At 44.2% G+C, this 15,918-nt stretch overlaps 1 protein-coding gene across 18 annotated transcripts in view; it reads right to left on the minus strand.

Annotated features, from left to right (window-relative positions):
• The window catches only part of CSNK1G1 (casein kinase 1 gamma 1), a 258,268-nt gene that overhangs the window by 99,065 nt on the left and 143,285 nt on the right, over window positions 1-15,918 (minus strand). Inside the window, exon 2 of one of the 18 annotated variants that reach the window (XM_073363214.1) lies at window positions 1,168-1,371. The exons of the other annotated variants lie outside the window; for them this stretch is intronic. Within the exon in view, the coding sequence (XP_073219315.1) occupies window positions 1,168-1,270 (103 nt within the window). The 5' untranslated portion in view covers window positions 1,271-1,371. The remainder of the gene's footprint in view (window positions 1-1,167; window positions 1,372-15,918) is intronic. 18 annotated transcript variants of the gene reach the window in all.

Consider the following 15,918-nt stretch of genomic DNA (forward strand, 5'->3'; position numbering starts at 1 on the left):
TGCACCCCAAGCCCCTGCCCCAGCCCTGAGCTCCCGCCTGCACCCCATACTCCCTGCCCCGCCCCCTCCTGCACCCAAACTCCCTTCCAGAGCCCACACCCTCCTGCACTCCAGTCCCCTGCACACAGGCCCAGCCCAGAGCCTGCACCCCCACCCAAACCTCAACCTCCTGCCCAGTTAAAGTGGGTGAGGGTGGGGGACAGTGAGCAACGGAGTGAAGGGGAGATGGAGTGAGTGGGGCAGGGCTTTGGGGAAGGGGCGGGGCCTTAGGGAAGGGGCAGAATAGATCCTGGCTTGCCCTTAAACTCCAAAAGTGATTCTGGGCATAAAAAGGTTGGAGACCACTGCCTTCGATCATAGGCACTGACTCTGAAAAAAATTAAATGTGTGCTTACTACCCACTGGCAGCCAGCTCCCTGCTCCCCCGCAGCGCCTCCCTGTTTGGTGCCCCGCCAATCAACTCTTCCCACCTGCCACAATCAGCGGTTTCGTGGCATGCAGGGGGCTCGGGGAGGAAGAGGTGGAGTGGCGCCAGGAAGAGGCGGAGAAGGGGTGGGGACTTGGGAGAAGAGGTGGGGTGGGGGCGGGACCTGAGGTGGAGCAGGGGGTTGAGCACTCCCCGGGCCTGGAGGCAGCCGGTGCCTATGCCTTAAATCTTATTATAAACAATGCAAGTATGTTTAAACTAGGATTCCAGGAGAGCCCAAGGGAGACAGATGCCCAAGATATCTCTTGGTAAAAGGACAGTGGTGCTTTAATCAAGGTTTCTGCAAGTGGGAGTTGCAGTGTTGCTAACTCTCAGGATTTTGTCATGAGTCATGATAATTATGGTTTTCCTTAAAGCCCCAGCTTCTGGAGTCATGTGGATAGGTGATGATTTCAGCCTTCGTTGAAAAGAAAAAAAAAAGTAAACTTCTAGCCCTCCTGTCTGTGGAAATAGCCTCAAAATGTGACCCCACTGCACCCTAAAGACTCAAAAAGCTGAAGGCAAATAAAAAGAACACCAAATCTATTATTTTTCATAATCTCATGATTTTAGTGAGCCCGACTCATGATCTGTGAACATTTGGGGTTGGCAATACTGGAGATGCCTGTATACAGTCTCTGATCTCTGTTCAAGGAATCAATGTGTACATTTTGCTAAAAACAATTCACACTAGAAGATACCTTGGTTCTGAGTCACCCGTTTCTGCTCCCACTGTGTGGAAAAGTGACCCACATGGTCCAAAAAACTACCACCACCGATCAAGGGAGCAATACCATCTTCCATTTCAACAAGAATAATTGCAGCATCAGTCTTCTAGTTAAGAGTCCAGAACTTCTCTAACGCAGCCTTCCAAGTTAAGCACTCAGTTACTACAGTGGAGGATGCTATTTAAAAGAAAAATCCTTAAATAGTCAGATAATAAGATAGAAAATATCATATTGACTCTATATAAATTCATTGTACGCCCACATCTTGAATACTGCGGGCCACGGGTGTGGACTTTCCATTGTGCCAGGGGGTGCTCGACTCCTGGCTCTGCCCCAGACCCCACCACTTCCCTCAAGGCCACACCCTTGCCCTGCCCTACCTCTTCCCCCCCCCCACCCATGCTCTGACTCTTCCCGCCCTGTTCTGACCCCTCCCCTGAGTATGCTGCGTCCTTACTTCTCCCCACTCCAGACTCCTGCATGCCATGAAACAGCTAACCGCGGTGGGCTGGAGGCGCAGGGAGGGAGGGGGAAGTGTTGATCAGCGGGGCCCGCCAGCGGGCAGGAGACACTAGGGGGAGAGGGAGATGCTGAGAGGGGGGTTGCCAGTGGGTGCTCAGCATGCTGTGTGCAGACCTAGTCACCCCATCTCAAAAAAGATTGGAATTGGAAAAGGTAAAGAAAAGGGCAACAAAAAAAGAATAAGGGTATGGAACAGTTTCCATATATAGATTGGTTCATAAGACTGGGACTTTTCAGTTTGAAGTATTACTTCACATCACACACAGTCAACCTGTGGAACTCTTTGCCAGGGGATGCTGTGAAGGTCAAGACTCTAACAGGGTTCTAAAAAGAATCAGATAAGTTCCTGGAGGATAGGTCCATCGATGGCTAGTAGCCAGGATGGGCAGGAATGGTGTCCCTAGCCTCTGTTTGCCAGAAGCTGGGAATGGGAAACAGGGGATGGATCACTTGATGATTGCCTGTTCTGTTCATTCCTTCTGAAGCACCTGGCATTGGCCACCTGTCAGAAGACAAGATACTGGGCTAGATGGACCTTTGGTCTGACCCAGTATGGTTGTTCTTATGTTCTTATCCTTTATGTGGGAAAAGCTATCTGACCCTAAACAAAGGGTTGGCATTTGATGCAAGGATATATCGTACCAGATCAGCCAGTGGAAATCTTGCAAAAGGCTATCTATGCTACAGGCACTAAAAAGCAACATAAGTATTATACAAACAAAATAAAACCTATTGTGAGATCTCAAACCAAAAGCAGTGAACAGGACTTTTGACTTTGCAACCTGAAGTTCTTATTTAGAGCAAAAAGTTTATTTTTCAAGGAAGAGAACTCATAATTATAGGATATACACAAACAAGATGACAAATAGCAAATATGTAAAGTAGCCCTACACAGGGTCATAATTAAAGCTGACAAACTTCAAATGGTAAATAGGGCATTTTTTTAAAACAAAATGAGCATATTAAGCCATGGGAACAGATTACACTATATGGAGAAGGATGTCTTAATTATAGTCTTTAAATCAGGGTGAAATTCGGTCTCCCCACTGAAGTCAATAAGAGTTTGCCACTAATTGCAATGTAAACATACCCACAGAAGTCAGACATTTGTGGCTGGCCCATGCCAGCTGATTGGGACTCTTGAGGCTCAGATTAAGGCCTGTTTAATTAATGTGCAGACCTGGAGCTCTGCGACGCTCCTGTTTCTCAGGCTCCTGAAGTCCACGCTCCCACCTGAGCATCTACACCGCAATTCAATAGCCCCTTAGCTCAAGCCCACATGAGCCCAAGTCATTTTTATGGGCTAGCTACAGGTGTCTAACTGCAGTGTGGACATGCACTGGCCAGGATTTTACCCCCTACATGGTCTTTCTAAAAGATAAGCTCCAATTCAACCACAAGTTGAATTTCTGCATTTAGCCCAACAATGGGTGAAATCTACTGCTTGTGTTATGTAGGTGCTCCTATTAAGATGGTGAGCATGCTCCCTTCTGACCTTACAATCTATGAATCTATGAAGTACTAACTATAAAAACAGGAGAGCAAAAGCTTTATGAAAGATCAAGTTTTGTTAAAAGGAATAAATTTTAAACAACTTTCCTAAATGCGGGTTCCTTTAAACTTGACTTAGCAGGCCATGAAATTATTTTTTATATCTCAAGGTACGACTGAAAAACCCTGTATCACAGTTAATTCTCAGACTGTTTCAAAACTGAAGACATCATAAGGAAAGCCTTAGGCAAGCAGTAAAAAAGTGTGTGTCACCAGTTCTCTCCAATATATTTCACATTGTACATAGCAGAAGCAGTTTCTGGCAACAGCTGAATCAAATGAAGCAGAAGAACACTGCCATTCACTGAAGTCACTGAATAATGTCAGCCATGTGTCACCATCCCAACACAGTAATAAAGGTTTACAACACTAGGAATTCCCTCATTAACCGTGAGACAGACTCATTACAACTTGACATTATCAGAATGGCATTGAGAGGTCAACCTGCTGGACAGAGAGCCAACATGTGGCGATACCAATGGACCTGCAAAAATATGGACAGGAATAAGTTGAAAGCTCTGGAAACAAAACCATTTTAAATGCAATAGATTCAATTCAGGTGCCAGCAGTGTACATTCCTCCATGTTCTGAAAGATCTACTTGACTGAGTAACTGTACCTACCAATACAAGGCAGATTTTGTGGTCTAACTGTTGGGAGCTGAATGAACAGTTCCAGACTGACAGTAACCAAGACTGACCACCTTCTCTGTTAAAGATCACACCGAACTTTAACCAGCTGAAAAGTGAAGACTTGCACCTTAAAGTGCCTACATCTTGTTGTAGAAGAATACTTTAATTTGTGACCCATTTGATCCTTGATCTTTCTCTCCTGAGACATCCACAAGGGGACCAACTGAGATACTGACTGCTTTTGTGAAGTGAAGCTCTCCCCCAGGAATAAGACAGACTACAGCTAACTTCACAAACCAATTAACTGCTACCCTATGGTACCAACTGAAAATAACTTCTGGTTATTTTCAAACTTGGGCAGTTAAGAGGCTCCTTATACCATGACTACCTCCTAACCCTCCTGCCAAACTATGTATTACCTAAGATGTTTCTTCGTTTTTAGAGCACAGAATTCTTTACAAAGCAACTGCACGTATCCACTGTAGTTCACTCTTCACCAAATTCAAATGGTAAAAACTGGGGTTTAAGAAATTGTATAGCCTTGGTACAGCTACCTTTTCTTTTAATACTAACTTTCGCATTCAAGTTATCACTACAGAATCCCCTTTTAACAATCACTAGCAAAAAATCTTCAGCCGTATATTAAACACACAAAGTAAATACTTTAAACATCTCAAATGTAAAGTAAGGCTTTTATTTTAATAATTTCTTATTTCTTTCCCTTTAGCCATATTATACACACACACACACACACAATTAACTGCCTTTTGAAGGACAGAGAAAAAGTTGAGATGGTTTGGAGCAGCTGCTGCTGAAGTCCAATCCAGCTTCCTTTAAGGGAAATTGAGACAAACGCATGCAAGATGGGAAGGAAAAGAAACAAAACTGAAAATGCAGCTTGCATTTCTGGTACTGACTTTCACTTGCATTCTTGCTGGTGGAAAAACATAGACCAAGCACTCAGTCTAATATCAGCCACTCTGAGACTTAATGAATTTGTACTAGCATCAGGCTGTTTAAAGCAGTGTTTCTCAACGATCGGTCCATGGACCGGTGCTGGACCCTGAGATCTCCCTGACACAGTTTAGGAAGACAGCAAGCCAGTCCCTGGTATCAAAAAAGTTGAGAAACATTGGTTTAAAGAATTGCTTTTAGTTTGCCTACCAGCAACAGGCTCACAGCAGTGTTGAGAAGGTGGAGGAGTCCTGTCTAGATAAGCCAAACTCTTATTAGGCAGGTTTCAGAGTAACAGCCGTGTTAGTCTGTATTCACAAAAAGAAAAGGAGTACTTGTGGCACCTTAGAGACTAACCAATTTATTTGAGCATGAGCTTTCGTGAGCTACAGCTCACTTCATCGGATGCATACCGTGGAAACTGCAGCAGACTTTATATATACACAGAGAATATGAAACAATACCTCCTCCCACCCCACTGTCCTGCTGGTAATAGCTTATCTAAAGTGATCATCAGGTGGGCCATTTCCAGCACAAATCCAGGTTTTCTCACCCTCCACCCCCCCACACAAATTCACTCTCCTGCTGGTGATAGCCCATCCAAAGTGACAACTCTTTACACAATGTGCATGATAATCAAGTTGGGCTATTTCCTGCACAAATCCAGGTTCTCTCACATTCCCCCCACCCCCATACACACACAAACGCACTCTCCTGCTGGTAATAGCTCATCCAAACTGACCACTCAGTTTGACCACTCAGAAGACAAAGGGGGGAGAGAGAGAGGGGGGAGAAATAAGGCGAGGAAGGAAAATGACACATAAAGGAGGGACTACATCACAAATCCAAGATTCATGCCCCAGGTGTCATTCAGGTTTTAGATGACGCCAGGGGCACGTGCAGGAATTTTAATTTGACCGCTTCTGGAGGGGAACGTTAAATAAGCACAAATGAAAGGTTTGCTTTCCACCCCAATCCTGCCATTTCTCCAGAAGCCTCTGGAGCATTCTGCATTCTCCAGCAGCGAGGATGCAGCAGCTACCCCTGGCAGCAGCACTCTGTGTCTCTGCAACCCAAGGAAGGAGGAAGCAGCAGGGTGGCTAGCTGCCAGATGAGCACCTCCTCCCCCCATCCTTACAGCTGCTGCTTTTCTTTCCCTGCTGCTGGAGTCCCAGTGCTGCTGCCTGCTTTGCAGATCCCCTGCTGAGGTGAGTCAGGTGGTGAAGGCTGAGGCAACTGGTGGGATTCCAGCAGTAGGGAAGGAGAAGCAAGCTGCAGCTGTAGGGAGGAGGTGCTTAGCCAGCAGCCAGCCGCTTTGCTGCTTCCTCCCTCCCTGGGCAGCAGAGACAGATGGGGGGTGGTATACCCCTACTTTCCCCCCCTTGTGCAGCCCCGGGATGAAGCCAATGAAGGTAGCACTGTCATCTGGTTTCCTCTTTCAGCTCCGGTCAAGATGCCTTTCAGAATCAAAATGACAAAGGCCCAACGGTATCAGGAGAGGGTAGGACTAGCATCAGCCATGATGGTAAAGCTTACTTCTTCCAGTCCAGGTGTCCCTTTCTCCCCATTTAGTGACCATCAGATAGGATAAACAATGTCCAAGAAGGGACAGCAACCTCATTCCATTTGAATTAACCAAATCAAAACACATCTGATTTCTACCATAAACATCCTTCTATCATATCCAGAACTCTTCAGCTCGTTGCCATGCCAACCTGTCACTAGCAGGAGACTAGAAGACCCCTTACCACCATCCTTTTTATTTAAACAATCCAGTTTATTATCTGTCAATTTGACTCAAACTTTTGCTGACAAACAATGTAACAGGCTGAGGTAACTTTTGTAAACCTGGACAACTTAGGTACAGGCCTCTGCCCAACAAGCTTTTGGGATTAGCACAATATAAATATTATATCCACCATCCACCACGAAAATTCAGTGAGAAGTTCTTAAAAATTAAAGCCACTACTATAATAGCAAAAATGTTGCGAAGAAAAAAGGGGAATCAGTGAATAAAATTCCCACTTCTACATACAACTTCTCTCTTCTGCATACAGTAGATAATGACACTATGCTCACGAAATATTCAAAGCTATACTAATTGGATTATGTAGCCTTCTCTTTAATTCTTTTTTTCCTTCCAATATTAAGATAACAGGCAGTAATAGTCCATACTGACTTTTCGAGAGAGAAAAGACCAAAGTGTGTCCAACTCTTCTGGTTATGTTCACAGAGTCAGATTCTATTCCTGTCTTTTGGAGTCCATGCCAAACATTAATCTGTGTACACATGATTTCTCTTGAACGCCTGTTAGTGACTCATCTTTTTAGCAATTTCAGGTACTTTAGACTTAAAATTCCTATTTGGTAGGTGTTTTGAAAAACACCTAATAAATTAAGTGACAAAAATATTTTTCCTAATTATTATTTTTTTAAGACTGCAGGAACTTGTTTACATCTCAGAACTGCAGCATTATGCTAATACATTATAAGCAGAAAGTTAAACTGACTTGTCCATGTGAAACAGTATAAATGGGAAATGTAAATTGGAAGTATTAAATTATATGTAAACAAACATTGGCAAAGAACATTTTAATATATAATTAACCTGAGGTACCTTTCTCTTTGCCCTTCTGGTTTATGAGCCTCTTATCCTCAGACTACTGTGGTATCCATATGAGTGTACCCCCACTCTAATTTCTCTAACCTCTCTTGCGAGACACTGTCATTCTTATTACCTTATTGTCCTCATTCTTGCATATCCTCTCTGTAAATGGTGCTTGAAATTGCTCATCCTATTCCAAATGGGTTCTCAGCAACCCTTTTGACACTGCCATAATGATCTCTTCTGATTCATACTCTCCCCTCTCCATCTCAGTGCACCACTTGCTTTCTGAACTGAGCTCTCTTGTTATTGCCAACCCTCATTACAACATCTTCCTTCTCCTTTGATGAGGTATTGAGTCATCTCCTTTGTAAAAATGCTAATGCCATGATGTTACTGCACAGTCTGATTAGCTACAGTAGCACATTCCACTTGGGTACAGCATGGAGCCTTCAGCAGGTGAGAATGGCTCTTGTCCTCTGGCTTTGAGTCCTGCAGAGCCAAGGCAGTGTGCTTCTAGCAGCAATTAACATACTTTGGTGACATTGTAGGCGTGTTGGTCCCAGGATACACACACAAAGTAGGTAAGGTAATATCTTCTTTGGCGCAACTCCTGCTGGTGAGGGAGACAAGCTTTTGAACTACACAGAGCTCTTCCTCAAGTCTGGGAAAGGTACTCAGAGAATCAAAGCTAAATACCAGGTCAAACATAGTTTAGCATAAGTGGTTAGTACACATTCTAAAGGGACTATTCAAGGTGACGTGGCCAGTTAACACCCCTATAGTTATAGGACAAAAAGGAAAAGAGTACTTGTGGCACCTTAGAGACTAACCAATTTATTTGAGCATGAGCTTTCGTGAGCTACAGCTCACTTCATCGGATGCATACTGTGGAAAGTACAGAAGACATTTTTATACACACAAACCATGAAAAAATGGTTCACCTGCACATCCACCAATGTGATATATGCCATCATGTGCCAGCAATGCCCCTCTGCCATGTACATTGGTCAAACTGGACAGTCTCTACGTAAAAGAATAAATGGACACAAATCAGATGTCAAGAATTATAACATTCATAAACCAGTCGGAGAACACGTCAATCTCTCTGGTCACGCAATTACAGACATGAAGGTCGCTATCTTACAACAAAAAAACTTCAAATCCAGACTCCAGCGAGAAACTGCTGAATTGGAATTCATTTGCAAATTGGATACTATTAATTTAGGCTTAAATAGAGACTGGGAGTAGCTAAGTCATTATGCAAGGTAACCTATTTCCCCTTGTTTTTTCCTACCCCCCCCCCGACGTTCTGGTTAAATTTGGATTTATGTTGGAAATGGCCCACCTTGATTATCATGCACATTGTAGGGAGAGTGGTCACTTTGGATGAACTATTACCAGCACGAGAGTGAGTTTGTGTGTGCATGGGGGTGGGGGGTGAGAAAACCTGGATTTGTGCTGGAAATGGCCCACCTTGATTATCATACACATTGTAAGGAGAGTGATCACTTTAGATAAGCTATTACCAGCAGGAGAGTGGGGTGGGAGGAGAGAAAACCTTTTGTAGTGATAATCACCCATTTTTTCATGGTTTGTGTGTATAAAAACGTCTTCTGTACTTTCCACAGTATGCATCCGATGAAGTGAGCTGTAGCTCACGAAAGCTTATGCTCAAATAAATTGGTTAGTCTCTAAGGTGCCACAAGTACTCCTTTTCTTTTTGCTAATACAGACTAACACGGCTGTTACTCTGAAACAGGACAAAAAGGGGGATTTATGGTTTATTACAACAATCTGTAACCCACTAACCACTTATGCTTAACTATGTTTGACCTTGTATTTAGCTGCGACACGGAGCCCTAGTCTACACTACCGAGTTAGGTCGACAGAAGCCAGCTTACATCGACCTAACTATGGAGGTGTATATACAACAATGCTCCTCCCACGGCTTTAACTCGCCTGCTATGCCAACCTAAAAAATACCACCTCAGCAAGAGGTGTAGCACTTAGTGTCATTGAAGACACTATGTGCTTATGTCAACATAAATGGCCTCCAGGAGGTGTCCCACCGTGACCACTCCGGTCACCATTTTGAACTCTGCTGCTCCACAGCCAGATACACAGGTATACACCCCTCCCCTTCTAAAGCCCTGGGAAGTTTTCAAATTGCTCTTCCTGTTTGCTTGGCACAGAGAGCTAACATAGCAACTTCCCAGCTTCACAGAGTAAGTACACTTCTGCCTTGAGTACACTGGAGATGGTGGATTGGTCAGGTCTGTGGGGAGAGGAGGCTGTGCAGTTACAACTGTTTTCCAGCCACAGGAACTTTGACATCTATGGAGAAATTGCTTGGGGCATGGAAGAGAAGGGCTATGATCGGGATATGCAGCAGTGCCATGTTAAAAATCAAGAAGCTGTGGCAGGCATACCAGAAGGCAAGGGAGGCAAATAGCCGCACACATGCTGCTTCAACAAGGAGCTGCATGACATCCTCAGCAGTAACCCCACCCCCACCGCCAAGAGCCCTGTGGATACTTTGGGTGGGGAGGGTTGGAGTCACTGGAGTGAACCACAAGGACGATGTGCTGGACGACGAAGGGGAGGTGGAAGAGGATGGGGGGCAGGCGACAGGGAGATCCAGTGGCATGGCAAGCCATGACCTCTTTTTGATTCTTGAGCAGTCTAGCCACTCCCAGCAGTCCAGCTGTTCTGAGCTTGATGCCTGGGAGGGAACCCCTGGTAAGTACTCAGTTTGCTTCAATACTGCAGGGACATATCGGCTCATGTACTACTTTTTAAAATCAGGCTAGAAGAGGTAGAGAAATAACCAATACAGGTACAGTTGCTATCTGCTTCTCATTCCCCTGTAGAGCTACGCAGAGTGGGCCCTGTGGAACAGTTTGATTATGCACACCAGGATGTCCTGTGAATCCTCCATAGAGATCTCCAGAAAACTTTCCTGGAGGTAATCTGCAATCCTCTGCTGAAGGTTTCTTGGGTGGGCTGCCTGGTTTCTTCCCCCATGATAGGATACTTTGCCACACCACTCAGCAATTACTTCAGCAGGCACCACTGCAGCGCACACGCTAGCAGCATATGGACCTGGTCAGCAGCCAGATGGATGCAGGAGCTGTTCCACTGCAGCCATGGTTACCCTCAGGAGTGAAATATCAGCTACAATCACCACCTGTGGAAAATGGTTTCAGTATTCAGTACAACACCACTCTGCGCTTGTACTGATAATCCAGTGCTACCCCCACTTGTTATCCCATCTCGCCCCTTCCCCCTCAGGCTATGCTGACCATGGCTGGGGCTGCCACAGTGCTCTAAGACTCCCAAGGGAAAGTGAGAAAGTTGTGCTTGTAACTTCTTTGGATCAAGGGGTGTAAGTCCACTAACACTGTTTCTTTATGAGCTGCAGATGTGGCCTTGAGGGTCTCTTCATGCACACCGGTGGAGTGGCTTGGCCAGATAAGGAGGAGAAAGAAGAGGACTAAAGACGACATGTTCCAGGAGGTCCTGCAAGCCTCTGGTACTTCAGATTATGAGCAGAGAGCTTGGAGGGTAGCAATCAATGAGAAAATGCAGAGAGATAGTGAGGACAGGAAAAATGGGCAGCAGGAGGTAACTCTGCTCAGGGAGCAAACAAACATGCTGCAGTCTCTGATTGACCAGGCTGAACATATCCATGTTAGTCTCCCACTGCAGCCCATATAGGATTGCATTCCAGGACCTCCCTTTGCTCCCCCTCCTCCACTTTCCATATATCTTCTGGGGCCACAACAGTACTCAAGGCACTCCACCCCGTGGGAGATGAAACACTGACAGCTGCACATACACCAGTGAGGCTTCACAGCTGGGTGTATGTGCTTGTGAATTCTGTGTTTCTTCCCCTTTAAAGGTACTTTTCCTTGTATGCATTAAGTTTACCTCAGCACTACCTGGGTAATGTTTGCATGGGTGTGGAATAAAAATCTACTTATGGAAACGGAATGAATCTACTATTCTCCAAAATATGGTGACTGATGCTAATACACAATAGCAATAAGTGCCTTTGCATTGTTACACTAGCAAACTTATTACACAGTTCGGCAGCAGCAGCGATCCTTTGGGATGTTTTTCTGTGATCAGGACAAGGCGATTTTCCTCAAAAGTGATAGTTCCTTTTCTTACAAGTCTTCACCCACACAGTCCCAAAAAACAATACCACATTGTTACATTACATCAACACACATTACTGTGGCTCATTGTTAAAATGGTCCTTCAAAGCCTCTCTGATCCAAATAGCTGCCCTTTGAGCCCCTCTTATAGCACTGGTATCTGGCTGCTCAAAATCAGCAGACAGCCAATCCACCTCTATGTTCCACCCCTGAGGAAACTTCTCCCCCTTTGCTTCACATATATTATGGAAGCGCACTGCAGGCAGCTATGATCAATGGGATATTGTTCTCAGTGAGGTCTAATCTCCTGAGGAGACAGCATCAGTGACCTTTTAAGCAACCAAAGGCACATTTAACTATCATTCTGCACCTTCTGAGCCAGTTGTTGAAGCACTCCTTGCTGCTGTCAAGGTAACCAGTGTACAGCTTCATGAGCCATGGGAGCAAGGGGTAGGCTGGGTGGCCCAGGAGCTCTACTGGCATTTCCACATCCCCAGTGGTAATCCTGTGGGCTGGAAAGAAAGTCCCTGTTTGCAGCTTTCTGTAAAACTGATGAATCTCAGCATTTGTAATCAATTCATCCCATTTAATACCTAGTATTTGTCTAAAGCACCAGCTTTAATAGGCATTTAGACATCTGTATCTTTGGTGGATTTCCAGCTTTCACATCCATATATCAAGATGGAAGTAACGTTTGAGTTGAAGGTCTTTAACTTTTGGTCTTTAAGTTGTAGATTTTCAATGACCAAATCTTGTTTACACATCTGCAGCCTTGCCAATTTGTGACATTTCCTTCTGGACATCCCCACTGGCTTGCATGTTACTGTCAAGATATGCGACTTGACTTGCTTCTTGTATTCCTTTGCCTTCTTAAGAAATGCTTGAGTTGGTAGTTGCTGGGGTTCTCATTAGGATTGATTTTTCATAACTTAACATTGTTTTGCAGTAGGGGGTTTGAAATGCTGGACAGTCTTTCAGTCTTTGCTAGCATGTTGGCTGAGCTGTCACTTACAAGATCAGCTGCAAGATCTAAATCTCCTAATAGGTTTAACCATTCACTCAAGCCTGCATTTTCTTTACTGTGCATGTTGCACCTTGCTCTAAACCCTTGATTGTTATTTTTGCGGGCATGCCAACAACACTTCAGGATGTTATAGAATGAATTACAACGGAGGCTATCAAATGCTTGTTTGAATTATGAAGTTTATGATGAGTAGTTCTTGCCATTCAATGCTCTCTTCTATGATTATTCTCAGGATAAAAATTTGGTTGACAAATGATCTTCTGCTCTTCCCTTACCTTTGTCTCAACCACTTGCTTTATTCTGCTTATGATGATACCGCAGAAGACTTTACCAATCACTAAAAGGAGATATTGCTATTGCTTAGGTCACTTTTCTTTGCTATTTTGATTATAATGCCTTTCCCATTGTTAGGAGGCTTTTCCTGGTACCATACTTTGTTGAAAAGTTCAGCAATTTTATCAATAGGCTCACAGCAGGCTCACAGCAAGCTTCCAGAGTTTTCCCTGTGACTTGGTCTTCACCTGCAGCTTTCCCAAGTTTTAACTTTATTGCCTCTTGCACTTCACAGAAATGTGAGAGCAATTTTTGCATTTATTTGATACTTCACTGCAGCCCAAACTACATAAAGAAAAGTTAATTTAGAAGAATTCAGATCTATTTGAGTCAACGAGGATACCTCCTGTATCTTAGCAGGAAGTAATGGTATAATGAATCCAGTATACTGAATAGCGTTGGAGCAATTTGAGAGTACATGTTGAAGAGGTAGAGGAAAAAGATTAGAAAACAGGTGGGGAAGTGGACAGAAGAAAGAGCATAGAATCATAGAATATCAGGGTTGGAAGGGATCTCAGGAGGTCATCTAGTCCAACCCCCTGCTCAAAGCAGGACCAATCCCCAATTAAATCATCCCAGCCAGGGCTTTATCTGGCTTTGCCACTAGCAAAAACACAAATGATCTCCATTTCACCTCAAGCAGAGAGAAAAACCTAATCACCTAGTAATTTTGAAAATAATAAGTAGCAGTAGCATTTCTTATTTTCTTTGACTATTTGGACATGCTAATCTGCTGCCATTATAACTGGGCTCTGATAAGTAATGTATTTCACATTTTTCAAGTGAAAACACTGTTTTTATTTTGAGAAATTACTGAGAAATGTTCATATTTTTATTCATAAAAATGAATTCTGATTCTAGCCAAACACATTAAATGTTCTTTTCATATAGTAAATGACAACCCAAAGATAAGCAAAATGCTGCAAGTGCTTGTATTTCAAAATATATTAAGAAAGCAGTGAAAAACTAATCTGTTTAGAGGACCTAACTAAAGCTAAATGTTCTTGAGAGCCCCTCAAGCTGATATGGCAGATACGATTTACACTGGGCTTTATTAGTTCTGCTCATGCTATTTCTCTGAAGTCTATTATAACCCTAGATGATCACACAGTAGGCTGGGGCACTTAATATAGTCAAAAGTCAGTATTGTTTAAGAAATGTCAACATACAGGGAAATTAGGTAGCTCAAGGGACTGAGTGAGTTATGGAGAGAATCATTCCAATGTCACCTGTTTGAAATCCACCAAGGCTGGAACTGATTCAGTGCAGTTTCCAAGATCATAGCTGTGTGATCAGTGGCCTACAGACTCAAGCAAGTTTGAGATAGTATTTCAATTCAGGTTTCAGAGTAACAGCCGTGTTAGTCTGTATTCGCAAAAAGAAAAGGAGTACTTGTGGCACCTTAGAGACTAACCAATTTATTAGAGCATAAGCTTTCGTGAGCTACAGCTCACTCAGTGAGAGGAGAGAATGATCCAAAGAACTCGATCACAATCAACACCCTTTTTGCACATTTCAGCAAATAAGACAAGGACTGAATAGATCCAGATACTGAACTATATAGGGCCAATGATTTCAATGGGCACTCCATAAAATGCAGATGGGGTTTTTACTCTTACAATGTATTTAATCTGTCATTTTCTCATTTCTGGCAGATGACAGCTTGCATATAAAGCAACTGCTTAGAGGGAAGCCCAAAATATCAATACAATTTGAGGGTACTTACTCTTTGTGAGATAATCTTATCACTGACGAGTTTTAGCGTAAGTTGATTACTGAGTTAATTATTCATCCTTTCCTTCACAGCTAGGGACAAGTACATGATTAGAAGGAAGAAAGGAATCAAATCAAAGAATTTAACTTTGTATATAAATTCCATTACATCTTAGAATTTCAGCAGACTTACTTGCTTTGCTTTTGGGGCTTTCCCTCTGATAGAACTTTCCTATTTTAGCTAGAGGGAGTGAAAAGCTGAGGTGGTGTCTTTGTTGCTGGCAAAAAGTGTGAAAACTGAGTAGAGAAGTAGGATTACAGTAGTTTACCACATACAGCAGGACTTTCATGCTCAGACTCAGCTATATTGTGATTAACAGTTCAGTGATCATTCCAAAACACCAACAGCTAACTAGAGCATAATTATTTGAGTAACTGGGAATTACTTCTTCCTAACTAATTGTATAGCTTCCCTGCACTCAGAATGGAGAGACCATTCCACTGCAATACAGTAGCCAATAATTTAGATTTGATGCAGAGGTGACTGCCTCATTAGTGCAGCTGGATTTTTCTAAAAGTCAAAATCTCTTCTGGATGATTCTTTTGCTAAACTTCCTTGAGTTCTGAAGTAAATTTTAAACAGCTAAGGTATAAGCTCCTGCATAATAGTGCTTATAATGAATACACCCCTTCCCCAAAGCCCCACCCTGATCACTCCATCCCACCCTCCCTCCATTGCTCACTCTCCCCCACACTCACTCACTTTCACCAGGCTGGGGCAGGGGGTTGGGGAAGGGTGTGGGCTCTGGGCTGGGGCCGAGGGGTTCAGAGTGTGGGAGGGAGCTCTGGGCTAAGCCTGGGGCAGGGCATTGGGGTGCAGGAGGAAGTGAGGGGTACAAGCTCTGGGAAGGAGTTTGGGTGCAGAAGGGGGCTCCAGGCTGGGGCAGACTGTTGGAGTGCAGGAGAGAGTGCGGGCTCCGGGGTGCAGGAGAGGATCTGGGGTTCTGACTCCAGTAAGGGGTTTAAGGCTGGGGTGTGGGCTCCCGCCGGGTGGCATTTATCTCGGGTGGCTCCTGGCCGGCGGTGCAGCAGGGCTAAGGCAGGCTCCCTGCCTACCCAGGCCCATGCTGCTCCCGGAAGCAGCCAACACACCACTGCGGCCCCTGGGGGGGAGGTGGCATGTGGCTCCGCATGCTGCCATTGCCTGCGAGCACTGCCCCTGCAGCTCC

The sequence above is a fragment of the Lepidochelys kempii genome, chromosome 10 (assembly GCF_965140265.1).
Source record: "Lepidochelys kempii isolate rLepKem1 chromosome 10, rLepKem1.hap2, whole genome shotgun sequence".
NCBI classification, from domain to species: domain Eukaryota; kingdom Metazoa; phylum Chordata; order Testudines; family Cheloniidae; genus Lepidochelys; species Lepidochelys kempii.